At 46.7% G+C, this 20428-nt stretch overlaps 1 protein-coding gene across 1 annotated transcript in view; it reads right to left on the bottom strand.

Annotated features, from left to right (window-relative positions):
- LOC121279738 (monoglyceride lipase-like) overlaps window positions 1-20428 on the bottom strand; it is a 67025-nt gene that overhangs the window by 34824 nt on the left and 11773 nt on the right. The window contains exon 3 of the mRNA XM_041190999.1: window positions 19761-19867. Coding sequence (XP_041046933.1) covers window positions 19761-19867 — 107 coding nt within the window. The remainder of the gene's footprint in view (window positions 1-19760; window positions 19868-20428) is intronic.

Below are 20428 nucleotides of genomic sequence, written 5' to 3'. Positions count from 1 at the left end.
AGTTGTCCTTAGTCATGATTGATAGAGAACATACGAACAAGAAGCAGGAGTAGGCCATTCAGCGCCTTGAGCCTGCTCCACCATTTAATAAGATCATGTCTGATCTGATAGTAACCTACCTACCCCCGATAACCTATCAGCCCCTTTCTTAACTATAATCTATCCACCTCTGTCTTAAAAATATCCAAAGACTCTGCTTCCACCGCCTTTTCAGGAAGAGAGTCCCAAAGACTCATGACCCTCTGAGTGAAAAAATTTTGCCTCATCTCAGTTTTAAATGAGGGACCCCTTTATTTTTAAACAGTGACCGCCAGTTCTAGATTATTCCACAAGAGGAAACATCCTCTCCACATTCACCCTGTCAAGACCCCACAGGATCTTATGTGTTTCATTCTAGTTGCCTCTTACTCTTCTAAACTCCAGCAGATACAAGCCTAGTCTGTCCAACCTTTCCTCAGAAGACAACCTGCCCATTCCAGGTATTAGTCTGGTAAACCTTCTCTGAACTGCTTCCAACGATTTTACATCTATCCTTAAATAAGGTGACCAATACTCTATGCAGTACTACAGATGTGGACTCACCAGTGACCTGTACAACAGAAGCATAACCTCCCTACTTTTGTATTCAGGTCCCCTCGCAATAAATGACAACATTCTATTAGCTTTCCTAATTACTTGCTGTACCTGTTTACTATCCTTTTGTGATTCATGCACTAAGACACCCAGATCCCTCTCATCTCAGAGTTCTGCAATCTCTCACCATTTAGATAATATGCTTCTCTTTTATTCTTCCTGCCAAAATGGACAATTTCCTGCTTTTCCTTCATTTGCCAGAACTTTGCCCACTCACTTAACCTATCTATATCTTTCCATAGCCTCCTTATGTACACTTCACAACTTACTTCCCCACCTATCTTTGTGTTATCAGAAAATTTGGCAACTATCCCACCCATCCCTTCATCTAATTTATGTAAATTGTAAACAGTTGAGGTCCCAGCACTGATCCCTGTGGCACACCACTTGTTACATCTTGCCAACCTGAAAAATACCCATTTATGCCTACTCTTTGCTTCCCGTTAGCCAGTTAATCTTCTATCCTTGCAAATATGTCACCCCCTATGCCATGAGCTTTTATTTTCCACAATAACCTTTGATGTGGCAATTTATCAAATGCCTTCTAGAAATCTAAGTACAGAACATCCACCAGTTCCCCTTTATCCACAACACATGTTACTTCCTCAAAGAACTCCAATAAGTTAGTTAAACACAATTTCCATTTCACCAAACCATGTTGACTCTGCCTGATTGCCTTGAATTTATCCAAGTGCCCTGCTATAACTTCTTTAATAATAGCTTCTAGCATTTTCCCTATGACAGATGTTAAGCTAACTGGCTTGCAGTTTCCTGCTTTCTGTCTCCTTCTCTTTTTGAATAATGGGCTTACATTTGCTATCTTCCAATATAATGGAACGTTCCCAGAATCTAGGGAGTTTCAGAAAATTAAAATGAATGCATCAACTATCTCATTAGCCACTTTTTTTAAGACCCTAGGATGAAGTCCATCAGGACCCAGGCTCTTGTCAGTCCACAGTTCCAACAATTTACTCAACACCACTTCTCTGGTGATTGTAATTTTCCTGAGTTCCTTCCTTCCTTCTATTTCATGATTTATAGCTGCTTCTGGGATGTTACTTGTATCTCCTATAATGAAGACAAATGCAAAATACCTGTTCAATTCATCTGCCATTTCCTTGTTTTCCATTATCAATTCTCCAGACTCACTTTCTTTAGGACCAACGCTCACTTTGTTAACTCGTTCCTTTTTAAAATATTTATAGAAACTCTTTCTATCTGATTTTATATTTCTAGCTAGCTTCTTCTCATACTCTAATTCTTCCTTCATTATTAGTCTCAATGTATCACCGTTCTTTCACTGTCGCTGGGTCAAAATCCTGGAACTCTCTCCCTAACAGCACTGTGGGGTGTACCTAAACCACATGGACTGCAGCGGTTCAAGAAGGCAGCTCACCACCACCTTCTCAAGGGCAATTAGGGATGGGCAATAAATGCTGGCCTAACCAGCGACACCCACAAAGAATAAAAAAAGTGCAAGTTCTTTTTGTTGTTGTTGAAGTTCCACTCCAGAGACCTGAGCAAAAAAGTCTAGACTGACACTCAGTGCCTTACTGAAAAACTGCTGCACTGTCAAAGGTGCTGCCTTTTGGATGAGGTGTCAAACTGAGGGCCCATCTGCTCTTTCACTCTCTCTCTCTCTCTCCGATGGACATAAAAGATCCCGCAGCACAACTGTGATACAATTCCAAATCAAAAAGTGTTTTACTGGCTGTAAAGCAGTTTGGGTTCTTTTTATACCAGTGAGGAAGAGATTGGGTTTAGCTGTGATGCCCTACACAGTTGACTGGCAGCCGTCACTCACATGCCTAGACACATTAAGCAAAGAGTGGAGCCACAGCAAGGTTCAGTGCTTTCAGGAGCTCCTTTGGATCATGGAAAGAGCCGGACTGTAAGTGGTCGGTGGGGGGGGGCCATTCCCTGTGCTCAGCCAGCAGGATCCCAAAGATAAACTCCCTCGGATTGGTTAAGGCAGCCATCCAAATGAAAGACCCATTGCCTGGGATCTGCTGCTAATACTTGGTGGCGTCTTAGTGCAGTATAAAATCTGGTGAGAGCGGGAGACAAAGAGAAGTTGCATTTACAAAGCAAATTGTGGTGATCTGGAAGGTGCTGCCTGAAAGGGCAGTGGAAGCAGATTCAATAGTAACTTTCAAAAGGGAATTGGATATACATCTGAAAAGGAAACATTTGTAGGACTATGGGGAAAGAGCAGTGGGGTTGGCTAGATCTTTCAAGGAACTGGGCAGAATGGCCTCCCACTGTGCTGTATGATTCTTATGAATATGGCAGGTCGGGGGCAAGCTGGACAATTGCATCTCCGATTCCCTTCAGAGACCTTTTCCTGAAAGGGATTCATTAGTTTGGACCCTGTGCTCCGAACCATCACTAACCTGGAACCGTGCATCTGAGAAAGTTATGTGCAAGTTGGCAGGCAGAATGTCACTGAGGCAAAAATAGAATCCAGCTGCCAAATTAGGAACAAAGTCGGGTAAAAAGCCTTTTGTTTAACTAGAAATGAGTGGGGCCAAGGAAAAGATTAAACTCAGAACAGAATCTTTTTCACTCTGTGCAAAAACTGTTGCCGACAGAAAACAGAACAAGCAGTTCAGGTTTATAAAACCCAAATACACCCTCCACATGAGCAGTTCTCAAGGGCAATTAGGGAGGGACAGGAAACACTGGCCTACCTAGCGATGCCCACATCCCATGAATGAATTAAAAAAACGTCTTCATTCATCCCAAAGAAAAAGAGATATTTGCTATTTATCTTTTTTTTAAAAAAAACTGCAAAAGAACAAGAAAGGGAGATGAAGAGATTTTGTTTTTTTTTAACACACACAGCGAGTCGTGATCCGGAACGCGCTGCCTGAAAGGGCAGTGGAAGCCGATTCAATAGGAAGTTTCAAAAGAAAATCAGGTATATACTTGAAAGAGAAAGAATTACTGGGCTTTGGGATAAGAGTGTGTGTGGGGTTGGGGGGTGGGGGTGGGGATACTAATTGCTGTCTGCTCCAAGATGAACAGCCTCGAGTTCTCTAGTCTCTCTCTGTTACCTCATGAATGGCACTTTGCAGACAGTTTCCCAGTACATTCCTGCCAACTTTCCATGAAGCAAATTAGGTTCATTTACTTCAGTAGTTCTCAGTGCTTCTGTAGGACTCCTTTTCAAACGGATTGGTAACCACAGAATTCCATCTAAACTATAATGTATAATACGAATAATATAGAAGTGCTGCAAGGAAAGAGTTTTTCTGGTGCTTTTGAAGGGACTCGTGTTTACTTTTGCACTATCCTTAGTGTTCCTCCATGTGCAATCCCCTCCCAGGTGAGACGACCAGCTCACTCTGCACATGTGGCGGCCTTACTGTATCCCCACCTCCCGGCTCACGCCTTCACATTATTTTACGGACCCCCTATTAAGTCTCCAGGATGCCCGAGGGTCCGTGGACCCCAGTTTGAGAACCACAACGCCGCTTCCATTTAAGAGGCCTTTACAGCTTTCCTTGGACTGTTATCTTTTCACCGTCCCTGCTTTCAAATCATTGAACAATCACCCGTCTCAACCTGTTCCTCTGCAGCGACCTGAAAGTGATGGAATTCCTCAACTGCCTCAGTCTGTTCTTTGTCCTCCAAACATCGCTTCACCAATAAAACCAAAGGTTTTAAAAAGCCCATGTTGGCATTACCAAACCAGAGACCTGTGGTCTGATTTCACTGACTCTTGCTTGTATTCTGCACTCAATCAAAGAACAGTCTCCTTCTAACTGTGACTGTGGCCCAATTCAGTCCGATATTTTTCCCCTTTGCATATTTGTCTATTTGTTTCTGAAGCCTCCGTAAAAAACCTTTTCCCACCTTGGAACCTTTTCCTGTCTTGCAACCCAATAATGCATGAAAAATGCAGATTGCTGCTGAGATCAATCAGTAGTGGAAATCCAGGCTTATTTTCTTGAAGCTAGTTGTAGCTGACCGGACAGCGATCAGCAGGACATCACAACTGACCTTGCTGCTCTGCACAGATACCCACTGGAATCCCAGCTCGATTCTTACAGCCAACTCTCTGCACTTAATGTCAGTGGTGTCATTTCAACCTCTGAGCTGTTCCACACAGTTAATGCATCGTGACACTAAAAAGAAAGACTGGCAATTATATAGCATCATTCACAACCACCAGAAGTCTCACAGCACTTCTTGCGTGCTTTTGAACTGTGGTCACCGTTGTAATGCAAGAAACACAGCAGCCAATTTGTGCATAGCAGGATCTACACAACATAAACTGTTTTTGTGATGTTGGTTTAGGGATAAATATTGACAAGGCCACCTGGGAGAACACAGGAAACAGGAGCAGGAGTAGGCTATTTGGTCCCTTGAGCCTGTTCCGCTATTCATCTAGATCATGGCTGATCATCTACCTCAGCATCATTTTCCCACATGATTCCCGAATCCCTTGATATCTTTAAAAATCTAGAAATCTATCAATCCCTGTCTTGAACATACTCAATGACTGAGCCTACACGGTCTCCTGGGGTAGAGAATTCCAAAGATTCACCACCCTCTGACTGGAGAAATTCCTCCTCATCTCAGTCCTAAACGGCCTGCCCCTTATTCTGAGACTGTGTCTCCTGATTCTAGGCACCCCCGCAGCCAGGGGAAACATCCTTCCTGCATCTACCCTGTCGAGCCCTGTAAGAATTTTGAATGCTGCAATGAGATCACCTCTCATTCTTCTAAACTCTAGAGAATACAGGCCCAGTCTCCTCAACCTCTCCCCAGAGAATAATCTCACCTTTCCAGGGAGCAGTCTGACGAACCTTCATTGCACTCTCTCTATATCTTTCCTTAGGTAAGGAAACCAAAACTCATTTGGGGTGGGCAAGGCATGTTGGCTTGTTGGGGGATTGGGGGAAGGGCTGCCCTGTGGTTGGAGGTAGTGCGCAAGCATGTGCTGGGTTGGGGAGGGAAGCAACCATGCGTTAGGGAAACCTTGTATAAAGTGACCATTCCTCTGCAGCTGAAATAGTTCAGGCGCAGCTACATTGACATGCTGGGAGTCGGGCCTCCAGCTTCTTTGCCCACTCAAGCAACACAGAAGCATCAAAGTAGCACCAAGTGCTCCAGAGCTTTCACCCTCTCGGGCACAGGCTGCAAACTAATGAGTGTTTTAGTGGACTGCAGAACAGTTGGACGACTGCACACATTGTACAATCTCCTCGCTAATTCTGGCCATGGAGCAGTCACTGATGGAGCTGCTCACAGCCCCTTTGCAATGTCAACATCCCGGTTTGGACCAGTCTCCCCATGGTTCAAGCTAACAGGGCAGCTTTGCAGTGTGGGTTAGGAGAATGTCTGTGCCTGAGCTGAGGGCACAGCCTGCAGTCCAATGGGCAAAGCTGCTGCCAATTGGTCGGGTGGGGTGGGGTGGAGGTGGGTGGGGTTTCAGGCAGCCAATCAGTGCACTAATCTCTGGCCATCCAAGTGGTGGTCAGCACTCTCCAGCATGCGTTGAGGGCCCTTCAGATTTAACCAAGAGAAGCTCTTAGTACATCCTTGCTAAACCACACGTCTCTCTCTTTCAACCTGCAGGAGGAGTACATCAGGAGCATGGAGCCTGGTAAACTAACTGTGTGCCTCGTGGCATACAGAGAGCGGAGACGACGGAGAGGAGAGTGACTGAGGTTCCTGGCTGTGCAGAGGGAGGAGCAGCACTCTCTGGAAGAAGGGGTGACTGGGGCTCCTGCACATGCTGCTGAAGAGCCACAGTGAGCTGTCACCGGTCAGCACCGAGCTAGACACAGGGTCAAAGGATGCTGCCTATCATTCCTGCAGATGACCAAGAACCAGTGTCACTGAAGACTGCGCATGTCTGGGGAACTGGTCAGTCAGATCTGTCAGCTGCTGCAGGATTTGACTCCACATCGACATTGAGGGCATCCACTGCCAGTGGCTGTGAAAGTAACAGCGGTGCTTGATTTTTATGCCACAGCTCCTTTCAGGGCTCCACAGGTGACCTCTGTGGGATCTCACACACCTCCTACCCACAAATGCCTCCATGAGGTCACAGATGCCACCCTCGCGAGGGCACACGACTGTGTGCATTTCACCCAGGATCAGGACAGCCAGGATGCAGGGGCCGTTGGATTCTCCCTGATCTCTAGTTTCCCACAGGTGCAGGGTATGATCGACTGAACTCACGTGGCGCTCAGGTCTCCATTGCAACAAGGGGTCAACAATGTCAACCACAAAGGATTCCACTCGCTAAACGTGCAGCTGGTGTGTGACCACCACAAATACATCCTGCAGGTCAGCACACGGTTTCCAGGGAGTGTTCACGACCCTTATGTTCTCGGTTGGTCATAGATCCCTGACACCTTGCAGGACCCACAGAGGCTGCAGGGATGGCTCCTTGGAGACAAGGCTCCCTGAAGAGGCCGTGAATGATGACAGCCTCAGGCTGCAGCAGAGTGAAGGAATAACAAGGCTCATGCTGCAACTTGCAACTTGGTGGAGCAAGTTGAAAATGAGGTTCCGGTGCTTGGACCGGCCTGGTGGAGCCCTGCAATACAGTCCACAGAGGGTTTCACGCATCCTTGTCGTCTGCTGCGCCCTTTACAACCTGGCGCTCCAAGTGGGAGAGGAGCTGCCTGGGGAGGAGATGGAAGAGCTGGAGAGTGAGGGTGAAGAGGCCCTAGCAGGCGATGATGGTGATGAGGTCCTCACACTGGCCAGACAAGGCAGGCACGCTCGGGAGGCCCTCAAAGCTGCTATGTTTGTGGAGGGTGATGATGACATGCAGTGAGGAGACCCCATAGATCCTCACATTGCATCTGTGAATGTTTGACTCCAGTCTGGCTTATGGCAGCGCACATACCCTCTGTGAGAATGCTCCTGTCATGGAGATGCAGTGGAGGCCCTAATAGTTACTCGATTGCAGGAGGAGGATGGTGACAATGTGCAGTGAGGACACTCCATAGATCTTCACACAGCCCCTGAGAATGTCTGACTCCTGTCTGGCCGAGGGCAGCTCGCTTGTGCTCTGTGATCAGGGTCACATCAGTAGAAACGCAGGCATGAAACTTTAGAAGCCTCTGATCCTTTGTTCACCTTCAGCAGCTGACCCCTTCAGGAGCACAGCGTCCCTGGTCACAGATGCTGAAGAGATGGGGGCCAGCCCCACCTTAAAGGTGCTGGGAGCACACAGAGAGAATGAGAGAACTCTGTGGCACCTGCCCACTACATTCTGACCAGCAATGACCAGCACCGCTGAGGTGCAGGCATCAGTAATGTGTCCAGGGAGTGTGAGGCCGGACCATCACTTTGGTCTGAAGGCTGCACAGACAGAGGGAAGAGGCCCTGGACTGAGACACCTGCCTTTATCTTGTGCAGAAAGGTTTCACATCTGAGTGACAAGAACACTGCTCATCAGAACAAGGAGCCACAGGCAGGGAGAGTTCATTGACAATAGTGAGCAATATGTATAAGTGACTACCCAGGCTGTACTGTCGACTTGGAGCTATTGAGGTCACAGGAAGAGGGGAGTCGGATGGGCTGGACACTCTCGGTGTCACCTGGGTGGATGGCCCCAGAGTCTGCACCTGCTGATCCTCCTCTCTATGAGTGCACAAAGGCCCCAGGCTGATTCCTTGAGGTAAAGGGGAAGCTGGAGTGAGATCGAGCTGTCCGGCACCACTCTCGTGTACACACTGTTGGAGGCCAAATATAGCATCAGTGATGGAGCTGAGCCCATGCAACAATGCAAAAGCAACATCCTGGAGCAAGGTCTCCATGGCAGCTGCCATCCTACCAGTGTTGACCTCGGTGTGTTGCAATGCCAGCGCTATCACCTCAACCTGAAGACAGATGGACTCCTCCATCCTGCCTTGCAATCTGAGGAGTGCACCTGATGTTCCCGAGCTTGCCTTTGCAGCTTCAGCAACTGTGACATGACTGAGTCCAAAGGCCTCGCCCTCAGCGGGTTTCTGGCCTCCACCAGTCCTCCATGTGCCAGGGTGTGGGTGAGCGCTGTGCTGAGACTTCAGGGAGGGTGCCTCCAGATTCCTCTTCAGAGGTTTCTTCAGAGCTTGATTGGAGGCCCTGGGTCATGGACTCTGTCGGCTGGTTCCCAGATGTGCCTGCAAAAGCAAGGGGAGATAATTAGTGCCTGGCAGTGGCCTGTGAAACAGGACACATCACTCACAGCACGGCTGTCTGATGGATGTTGCACTGCTGGATCCTCACTTGATAGAGCAGCGCCGAACTCACCATCAGCACAGGACTGGTCCTGGTCATCGCCGGCCAGCTGGATGGCTCTGTTTTCGAAGTCTCTGAGAACCTTGATTTCAGGCATCCCTCCACCAGTCTGCGACCTCTCCCTCTTGTGTGCCAGTTTGTCCTGCATGAATAGAGATGGAGGGTGTGTAAGCAGGACACCTGCCAGGCCAGATGATAAGCATGCCTGGCCTGTGTAGGTGGTGAGTGGTCCCATGGATGGGATGAGGACAATAACGGTGTGTGTGAGAGAGTGAATGGTGATGTTCATTAAACTGGCAGTGAGCGAGGGCCCTGTGGATGTGTGCTGGGCTTGTGAGTGTGTGAGTTGAGAGTGTGAGAAGAGTACGGAATGGAGGAGATCATTCATCCTCTTGCGGCACTTGGTGGCTGTCCACTTTTGCAGGGCATTGGCACTGACCATCGCTGCCACCACCTCCCAAGCCAGATTGGTGATGTTGCTGCCCATCCTGCAGCCAGAGCAGGTTAGAGGACTTCACAGGGAGCCTCCACTGCATCCGAATGGCGCTCGAGGGTCGTGTAATTGAATCTGGGGGCTGCAGTCTTTTTGCCTTTCGGGGCCATGTCTTCTGTGCAGTAGTCCTGGGCTGGAAGCGGTGAGAGGTGTGCGCAGGGCTACACTTTAAATATTGCGCCCGGCATGATGAAGCAGGGAGGTGATTGCATGGTGGCTGAATGAGAGCCTGCCTGCCATGGAAATAGCGTGTTTCCTGAGAATGAGTTATTAATGCGGCGGGTATGGTATGAAACAGCGTGAGAAGCCGGCGGGTAAAGTGTCATATTTCCTGCCCGCACTTTGTGCAAATCTGGGATGATTCTGCCTTAAGTGTCCAGTTATCACATCTTTTATAATAGATTTCTGCAATTTCGCTGCTATTGATGTTAGGCTAATAGGTCCGCAGTTCCCTCTTTTCTCTCTCCCTCCTTTCTGAAATAGTGGGTGTTGTGTTTGGGTGGTGTTTCTGTATCTGCTTTGCACAAACTTACCAATCTCACACCAGGACTGGTAAACTACACGTTGGTTCAGTTTGTTTGAAGATACCAGTACAAGATGGCTCAGCAGACAGATCTACTTTATGGATTCAGCAACCATTACTCACGAGAATGGCGCAGCTGCAATTCCTACACACAGACTACACACTGCCGGCCACTGGTCACTTACTGCTCGACATACAGGCTACTTCATCATTTACATATTCCCTTAAAGTGATTCCGTAACTGTGGGGTTACATTTGCCTCTTCCAAAATCCAGAAACTGTAGAATTTTGGAAGATGACTGCTCATGTGTCCATATCTCTGCAGCCACCTCTTCCAACACTCTGGGATGTAGATCATCGGGTCCAGGGGATCTATCAAATTTCAGTCCCCTTAATATCTCCAGTGCTACTCTTTTGTATCTTCCTCTTTGACGACAGCCACAATGTATTCGTTTCGTTTCTCTGCCATATCCTTATGCCCCATTATAAATTATCCTGTCGCTGTCAGTAGTGGGCCTACAATTGCCTTTGCTAATCTTTTCCTTTTTACGTACATATAAAAGTTTTTACAGTCCATTTTTATGGGCAAAACTCTTACCTCGCCAGGCGGTCAGGTGCCTAAGCGTAAAAGGATGCACATTGATGCCGGGCGAGCGTCCCGATGTCAACATGCAGTCATGTGATATTTCAGTTGGCCGGCACGCTCCCGAGTCAGCAGTGCAACCACCGACGATTAAAAGGCCTATTGAGGCCATCAACAAGGGAATAAAAAGAAATTTTTCCGCTTACCCATCCAACCTTGCGGTTGGCGGGGCAGACGAAAAGGCCAAGCGGCCTCTGCACTTTTTAGGCAACTTCATCCACGAGCGGGATGAGGTTTCCTAAAGCAAATAAAAACAAAATAAAAGTTTTAAAACTTAATTACTAGCATGTCCCCGCTCACCTGACAGAGTCACATGAGGGGCCATGTTTTATAACATTTTTTCCTGTCTTTATTAATTTTAAAAAAAACCCTTCATCTCCCTAAGGCAGCTCTGCACCTTGGGGGGGGTGGGGGGGGGTGGGAATTATCAAGCGTGCACTTGCGTGCAGGAGCAAAATTCGCACTGGCCCTCCTCCGTCTGCTCACGCAGGCAGCACTGAGCGCTGCCGCTCACGTTTCACGCTGGGAGGGCCTTAATCAGCCCAGCAGCATGAAACGCCTTCCAGCCTCGATCGTGGGCAGCAGTCGGCTTCAGCCCACCCCCACCAAGCCCACACAACGAGGGCAAAATTCTGCCCAATGTTTCTCGCTAGTTTACTTTCATATTCCATTTTCTCTTTCTTTATCAGTTTCTTAGGCATCCTTTGCTGAATTCTAAAATGCCTCCAATCCTCAGGTTTACTACTTTTTTTTTGCAACTTTATAAGCCTCTTCCTTTAACTTAATATGATCTTTAACTTCTCTTTTTAGCCATGGTTGGTTGACCCTTCCTGCTGGGTTTTTGTGCGTCAGAGGAATGTAAATTTGCTGTAGACCATGTATTAGCTCTTTAATACTAGCCATTATCTGTCTACCCTCAAACCTTTTAACACAGTTTCCCAGTCTGTCACAGCCAATTTGCCTCTCATACATTTGTAGTTTCCTTTCTTTATAAGACCCTAGTTTTGGATTGAACTACACCACTTTCAAAATTTTTGCAAAATTCTGTCATATTATGGTTGCTCTTCCCTAGAGACTCCTTACCAATGAAATTATAAATAGCCCTTTCTTACTGCACAATACTTGATCTAAAATAGCCTGTTATTTAATTGGTTCCTCAACAAAATGTTCCAGGAAACCATGTTATATACATTGCAGAAATTCGTCCTCTACAACATTCTTGCTCATTAATGAGCAACTCACCAAGAGTCCTTAGACAGCACCTTCCAAACCTGTGACCTCTATCACCTAGGAGGACGAAGGCAGCAGACACATGGGAACACCACCACACTGGGAACAGGTTTCCCACAAGCCACACACCATCCTGACTTGGAAATATATCAGCCGTTCCTTCACTGTCGCTGTGTCAAAATCCTGGAACTCCCTCCCAAACAGCACTGTGGGTGTATCTACACCACATGAACTGCAGCGGTTGAAGAAGGCAGCTCACCACCAACTCCTCAAGGGCAATTAGGGATGGGCAATAAATGCTGGCCCAGCCATAAGACCATTAGACAAAGGAGCAGCAATTAGGCCATTCGGCCCATCGAGTCTGCTTTGCCATTCAATCATGGCTGATAAGTTTCACAACCCTATTCTCCCGTCTTCTCCCCGTAACCTTTGATCCCCTTACCAATCAAGAACCTATCTATCTCGGTCTTAAATACACTCAATAACCTGGCCTCCAACAGCCTTCTGTGGCAATGAATTCCATAGATTCACCACTCTCTGGCTAAAGACGTTTCTCCTCATCTCTGTTCTAAAAGGTCTTCCCTTTACTCTGAGGCTGTGCCCTCAGGTCCTAGTCTCTCCTACTAATGGAAACATCTTCCCTATGTCCACTCTATCCAGGTCTTTCAGTATTCTGTAAGTTTCAATCAGATCCCCCCTCATCCTTCTAAACTCCATCCAGTATAGACCCAGAGTCCTCAAATGTTCCTCCTACGTTAAGCCTTTCATTCCTGGGATCGTTCTCGTGAACCTCCTCTGGACCCTCTCCAGGGCCAGCACATCCTTCCTGAGATACGGGGCCCAAAATTGCTCACAATATTCTAAATGTGGTCTGACCAGAGCCTTATAAAGCCTCAGCAGCACATCCCTGCTTTTAAACTCTAGTCCTCTCGAAATAAATGCAAACATTGCATTTGCCTTCCTAACTACCGACTCAACCTGCAAGTTAACCTTAAGAGAATCCTGGACTAGGACCTCCGAGTCGCTTTGCACTCCAGATTTCTGAATTCTCTCCCCATTTAGAAAATAGTCTATGCCTCTATTCTTCCTACCAAAGTGCATGACCTCACACTTGCCCACGTTGTATTCCATCTGCCACTTCTTTGCCCATTCTCCTAACCTGTCCAAATCCTTCTGCTGCCTCCCCACCTCCTCAATACTACCTGTCCCTCCACCTTTCTTTGTATCATCTGCAAACTTAGCCAGAATACCCTCAGTTCCTTCATCTAGATCATTAATGTATAAAGTGAAGAGTTGTGGTCCCAACACTGACCCCTGCGGAAATCCACTAGTCACCGGTCGCCATCCTGAGAAGGACCCCCTTATCCCCACTCTTTGCCTCCTGCCAGACAGCCAATCTTCTATCCATGCTAGTACCTTGCCTCTAACACCGTGAGCTCTAATCTTACTGAGCAGCCTCCTGTGCGGCACCTTGTCAAAGGCCTTCTGGAAGTCCAAGTAGATAACATCCATTGGCTCTCCTTTGTCTAACCTACTCGTTACCTCCTCAAAGAATTCTAACAGATTTGTCAGGCCTCCCCTTGATGAAACTATGCTGACTTTGCCCTATTTTACCATGCACTTCCAAGTATTCTGAAATCTCATCCTTAATAATGGACTCTAAAATCTTACCAACGACCGAGGTCAGGCTAATCGGCCTGTAATTTCCCGTCTTTTGCCTCGCTCCCTTCTTAAACAGGGGGGGTTACATTAGTGATTTTCCAGTCCTCTGGGACCCTCCCTGACTCCAGTGTTGCCTGAAAAATCACCACTAACGCCTCCACTATCTCTTCAGCTATCTCCTTCAGAACTCTGGGGTGTAATCCATCTGGTCCAGGTGATTTATCCACCTTTAGACCTTTCAGTTTTCCTTGCACCTTCTCCTTGGTAATGGCCACTATACTCACCTCTGTCCCCCGACTCTCTTGAACTTTGGGGATGTTACTCGTGTCTTCCACCGTGAAGACTGACGCAAAGTACCTATTCAGTTCCTCCACCATTTCTTTGTTCCCCACTACTACTTCTCCAGTGTCATTTTCCAGCGGCCCAATGTCCACTTTTGTCTCTCTCTTACCCTTTATATATCTAAAAAAAACTCTTGCCACCGACACCCATCCTATGAACGAATTAAAAAAATTAGGTTTACCCAGTCTATATGTAGATTTAATGACATAATTACTGTATTATCCTTATTACATGCACCTCTAATTTTCTGATTTATACCATGCCTCACATTAGCAGCACTGATTGGTGGCCTATAAACAACTTTTACCATTGTTTGCTGCCCCTTTCTGTTTCTTAGCTCCACCCAAACTCATTCTATATCTTGATCTTCCAATCTAAGATCCTCTTTCACTAATGTACTGATCTCATCCTTTATAAACATTGCTATACCACCTCCTTTTCCTTTTTGCCTGTCCTTCATTGCAGATGATACAAAGATACACTTGAACATTAGATTCTCAGCCTTGGTCACCCTGCAGCCATGTCTTCATAATGGCAATTAGATCATACCTGTGTACTTCCATTTGTGTCGTCAATTCATCTACCTTGTTGCGAATGCTGTGTGCATTCACATAGCGTGCCTTTCCTCCTGTCTTGTTATTATTTTCACAACCTGTAGCTTTATCTGCTAGCGCACTCTTAAGGTTGTACGCTTTGCCTCTCCCTGCCACACTCAGATTATCAATTTCCTTACTGCTCCCTTGCTTTCTTGCCTTTTCCTCTCTTTTTAATTTATCACATCTTTTCTCACTTTATCCCTTGCCCCCCACTATTTAATTTAAAGCACTGTCTACTGCTCTTGTTACACGACTCACCAAAACACTGGTCCCAGCACAGTTCAGGTGAACACTATCCTAATGGTATAACTCCCACTTTCCTGGTACTGGTGCCATTGAAATACATTTCTCCCACACCAATCCTTGAGCCACACATTTAACTCTCTAATCTGATTTACCTTACTCCAAATTGCTCTAGGTTCGGGTAGTAATCCAAAGATTATTACCTTTGAGGTTCCGTTTTTAACTTAGCACCGAGCTGCTCATAATCCCTCAGCAGAACCTGTTTCCTAGTCTTACCTATGTTATTTGTCCCTATGTGGACCATTGCACCTGGATCCTCCCCCCTCCCACTGCAAGTTCCTCTCCAGCCCAGAGCAGATGTCCTGAACCCTTGCCCCTTGTTCTTCTTCAAAATAGTACCAAAGGATCTTTTACACTCATCTGAGAGGACAGACAAGGCTTCGGTTTAACATCTCATCCAAAAAATGCCATTCCCAACAGTGCAGTGCTCCACCAGTACTGCGTTGGAGTGTCAGCCTGGGTTTTGTGCTCAGGCCCTAGAGAGGGACTTAAAACAACAAGCTTTTGACTCTCAGAGAAGAGTGCTGGCTAACAGCCACAGTTGAAGTGTGAACAGTTTTATCCTTAACAGCATCAGCCTGCATTATATGGTGGACGAGAGAGTGATGGAGAGGTTTAGGGAGCTTGGTAACTGTATAGCCGAAGACACAGGCATCAGCCGTAAGGCAAAAGGATTGTGGTTGAGGAGGGGATACACAAGTTACCGGAGTTGGAAGGCCATAGAATTCTCAGAGGATTGTTGAGCTGAAATATGTTACAGTAGGTGAATGGGGGGCGAGGCCAAGAACGGATTTAAATACAAGGATAAGAATTTTAAATAGGAGGTAGTGTCCTTGGCCCAACCACCTTCAGCTGCTTCATCAAGGAACTTCCTTCCATCATAAGGTCAGAAGTGGGGATGTTCGCTGATGATTGCACAATGTTCAGCACCATTCGCGACTCCTCAGATACTGAAGCAGTCCATGTCCAAATGCAGCAAGACCTAGACAATATCCAGGCTTGGGCTGACAACTGGCAAGTAACATTCATGCCACACAAGTGTCAGGCAATGACCATCTCAAACAGGAGAGAATCTAATCAATCGCTCCTTGACATTCAATGGCATTATCATCATTGAATCCTCCACTATCAACATCTGGGGATTACCATTGACCAGAAACTGAACTGGACTAACCATATAAATACTGTGGCTACAAAAGCAGATCAGAGGCTTGGAATCATGCAATAAATAACTCACCTCCAGACTCCCCAAAGCCTGTCCTCCATCTACAAGGCACAAGTCAGGAGTCTGATGGAACATTCTCCACTTGCCTGGATGAGTGCAGCTCCCACAACACTCAAGAAGCTCGACACCATCCAGGGCAAAGCAGCCCGCTTGATTCGTACCCCATCCACAAACGTTCACTCCCTCCACCACATGGACTACAGCGATTCAAGAAGGCAACTCACAACCACCCTCTCAAGGGCAATTAAGGATGGGCAATAAGTGCTGGCTTAGCCAGTGATGCCCACATTCCATGAATAAATATAAAAGACCACAGATGCACAGTAGTAGGCATGTATACGGTCTACAAAATGCACTGCAGCAACTCACCAAGGCTCTTTCGACAGCACCTTCCAAACCTGCAACCTCTAGCCCCTAGAAGGACAAGGGCAGCAGACACATGGGAACACCACCACCAGCAAGTTTCCTTCAAGTCACACATATCCTGACTTGGAACTATATTGCTGCTGTCGCTGGGGTGAAGTTCTGGAACTCCCTCCCTTACAGCACTGTGGGTGTACCTACACCACATGGACTGCAGCGATTCAATAAGGCAGCTCACCCACCACCTTCTCAAGGGCAACTAGGAACGGGCAATAAATGCTGGCCCAGCCAGCGATGCCCACATCCCATGAATGAATTTAAAACTTGTTGGGAGGGAGCCAACGTGAGTCAGCAAGCGCAGGGAGATGGGTGAAAGAGGCTTAATGCCATCTCTCCATAAAGTTTCACTGCATGATTTGGAAACATGGGAAAACTCAATGAATCAACAAAGTATTGCAAAGCATTCACACAGGAACAGGCCTTTTGATCCAGCAAATCGACGCCAGAGGTTATGGTCCACACAAGCCACCTTCCACACCCATCTTCATCTAATCCCATCAACATATCCTCCTATTCCTTTCATCCTCACGCATTTACCTAGCTTCCCCTTAAATACTTAAGAACATAAGAAATAGGAGCAGGAGTAGTTCTTGGAACTCAGTGAGCCTGCTTCACCATTTAATAAGATGATGGCTGATCTTTTCCCTCAACTCACCCATACTTTTTACCTCAATCACTCCCTGTGGTAGAAAGTTCCACATTCTAACATTGGTTAGATATTCAGGAGGGCTTGGTGGCATGGGATACCTGCATAATTGTTCATTAAATCTAACTTAACATTGTAACCATGGAAAGTAAAACTAGGCTCTGACTTCATACTGTGTTTTGGCACAAGGCTTAGAAATGAAATGTTGTGTCCAAGCATTTCATAAAGAAAGCAAGAACTAGCATTTATATCTTCTTCTTCTTCAATAGACCCTCAGGATTGAGGGTGACCTGATTCCACTCTGGTCTGATGGGTTCTGAGATGGCTGGTAAGTCCAATGTACGATCTGCAGACCCTGCTACATGTGGGGCAGGTAGACCTTGGAGGGTTGGGTAGATGGGTTGTTGGGAGGTTTGTGCACTGCCTCTGATGCCTCGACTTCGCCTCTGCACATTCTCGATGAAATCTCTAGATGTGTTCAGTTCCTTCCCAAGTCCTTCTCAATTTTGGTGGGTCACAAGCCAGGGGCTCCCATGAATCAGTGGGAATGTTTGACCTCTTCAGGTTTGCTTTCAGGACATCCCTGAAATGTTTCCCACATTCCTGCCGTGACTGAATTCTGAGTAGAGTAGTTTGTTCGGGAGTCTGAGCATGCGAACGACATGCCCTGATCAGCGGAGCTGGTTTTGAGTAATTAGCGCCTCGATGCTATGCAAGGCTGACACCTTGACACTGGGGCTTGTTGTACCTCATCTGGCCTCCACTGCCATGCAGTCAATGCTCCTCACAGGTGGTTCAGGTACTCTGAGACTCTCCCGGCTGTTTGCCCTCTCCCACAGGCCTGAGCCTCATCAATGATTTACCCCAACCTGCTCTTGTGAGCACATATCCTGCTTCGATGTTTGAAGTCCATTTGTGAGGCATCAGTGAGGGAGGGGGAGCAGGGGAATTCCCCCCGTACCCTGATGGAGTGTAACAGTGTACTTAATGAATGGATTTCTAATTTAATTACACATTGCCTGGAGGGAACACAGTATAACGTGATGTTAAAAAACACGCTGAAGTCAAGGGTCCACAAGTGGTAGAACTGATTTGTGCATCGTAAAATGGTTCTCACAATCCTCCAAGCGCCAATCCAGCAAGTTTAAGCAAACCTGCCCAGTGGGATCTGGGGAAAGGGCTGGTTTTGGACGCCTGTTTTATACCTTGTCTGTTTTACCCTTCCACCACTTGGTGCCGATTTAACACTCCATTAGACAGCGCAGCCGGCGTTCAACCATGATCAACAAGGTGGGCTCTGTGAGGATCGGTGCTTGAGTTACGAGTCTAATGTCCTGACTCTGTGGGGAGTCGGAGGAATGGTCATGAAGGAGATGCATCCCTAGGCTTCCTTTTTGCACCTCCAACTACCTGTGATCAATTTGTTTGCCTGGCTTTTTGGTGAAGAGACTGAAGAACAGAAAAGGGATAAAGAATACCGTAGAGCCTTTGGGAACTCCATACACCTTCCCTGTTTCACTCAAGTCACTTCTGCTCTGCCCTGTCCTCCTAGTTCTCCCAAGCTCCAAAGGTGCTCCCTGACACTCTCTGGGAATCATCTTGCCTCAGTTGACGAGACTCTCACCTTTGGATCAAAGTTGAGACCCACTCAGGGCTTCAGCACATGTCAGTGCAGCGCTGAAGAGGTGCAGCATTGTTGGAGATGAGAAACCAAACCCAAGGCCCTGCCTGCTCAGGCGTGAAAAAGATCCCATGGTCCAACTCAAAGTTGAGCAAGGAGGTTTCCCAGTGTATGGGCCGACACTCCTCCCTCAGCCGATACCACTGGAAACAGCTTAACTGGTGATTCATCTCATTTGCTGCTTGGGGGATCGTAGAGTCTGTGAATTGTCCGCCTACAGCAACAGCAATTAAACTTCCAAAGTAATTAAGCAGTTGTGATTTTCTTTGGAGGGTCCTCGGGATGTTATTTGCTTATTTTCTTTCTCTCGTTCCTATTTATTTTATCCTTCCTTTGTCCTTTCGGAATCCTGAATGGGTTGAAATCAAGAGCAATTGCTCCATTTTCTACCCCAAATCTTTCTTGCCCATCACGTCCCTCACCTCCCTCTGCCCTCTCTTCCTCCAGCAATCCACAGGTTTTTAATTACCCTAATTTCCTGTTCCGTGTTTTTCTCCTCTCTACTGTTTGCATCCGCCGTGAGCATCTTGTGCTCTTGGTTGAGGATTATCAATGATTAAAAACGAGTGCACCCTGAAACTCTTTTTGGTTGGTTAAAATCAGCTGCAGGTAATACCTCTTTACACAAAGGATTTTGAGGATGTGCAGCACACAGGCCCAGAAGTCCTTAGACCTAAAGTGAATTGACATGCTTGAATGGGAGATAAATGCTTCCTCAGAAAGGAAGGAATGGGGGAAGGAGGAGAGGGAATGCAATCAATTTGGATTAAAAAGATAGAGATGTCGTGGTTAATAATGGCAGAGCAGGCTCGATGGGATGGCCCTACTCTTGCTCCTGTGTTGCTGAAGTATCTTCAGTGAGTGATGTTTTTATGAAAGCACGAGTTCATGTTTTAAGAACATAAGAAATAGGAGCAGGAGGAGGCCACTTGGCCCCTCGAGGCAGCTCTACCGCTCAATAAAATCATGGCTTTTCTTCTGCCTCAGTTCCACTTTCCCACTGTCTCCCAAAATCCCTTCATTCAGTAGCCACCAAAAGATGGTGCCACATATAAACACCTTGCTGATGGATAGTCGTGTCGGGGTTAAGAGCCGACATAAGGTACTCACTGTGATCATGTGAAAATACGAACAGGGAGTGCTTTGTGAACATCGAAGCGATTCCTAGGTAGCGGCCACTGTGTTCGCCTGCACCATGTATTATCATCACTAAAGCCCTGGAAGATTTGGATAAATGAAGAATTCAGCAATGGAACAATAAGCATCAATTTCAATGTTAGGCAAGACGTAATAAAACCCAATGGCCCTGGTTTTGCGTTGGCTTGGGTGAAGCAGAGATGCTGACCTCAATGAAAGCTGCGATCCCTGCGGCACAGGTTTCCTCTTTCAAGAGGTAAGTTTACATCTGACACTAAGTCATGGGGTTCTCCAGGCATGCAGCAGTAGTGAGGTCACCAAGCAGAGAAAGCAGTCAATCACATTGAAGAATTCTCACAGACAGCAAACCAGGAAGTAAAAACCACAGGACCCCTACTTTAATATTCAAATTTTACAGATAGAAAAATGCATGGGATACAAGTAAAAATAAAAATATTAAAAACAAGCTTTAATTTTTTTACTGTTTTAAAAATGTGGAATTTCTTGTTGTAATGGAGAAACTTAACATTCATCAAACATAAAATTACTCTTTCAGGGCCAGTGAGGATGTTCAGCTATCATTATGAGACTGCTGGTGCGCTCGGATGCAATGCTTTTTTTGACACTGGGAAATATTTTCC

This window comes from Carcharodon carcharias, chromosome 7, assembly GCF_017639515.1.
Source record: "Carcharodon carcharias isolate sCarCar2 chromosome 7, sCarCar2.pri, whole genome shotgun sequence".
NCBI classification, from domain to species: domain Eukaryota; kingdom Metazoa; phylum Chordata; class Chondrichthyes; order Lamniformes; family Lamnidae; genus Carcharodon; species Carcharodon carcharias.
The sequence above is the reverse complement of the archived record's forward strand: the minus strand, read 5'-3'. Positions and strand labels throughout refer to the sequence as shown.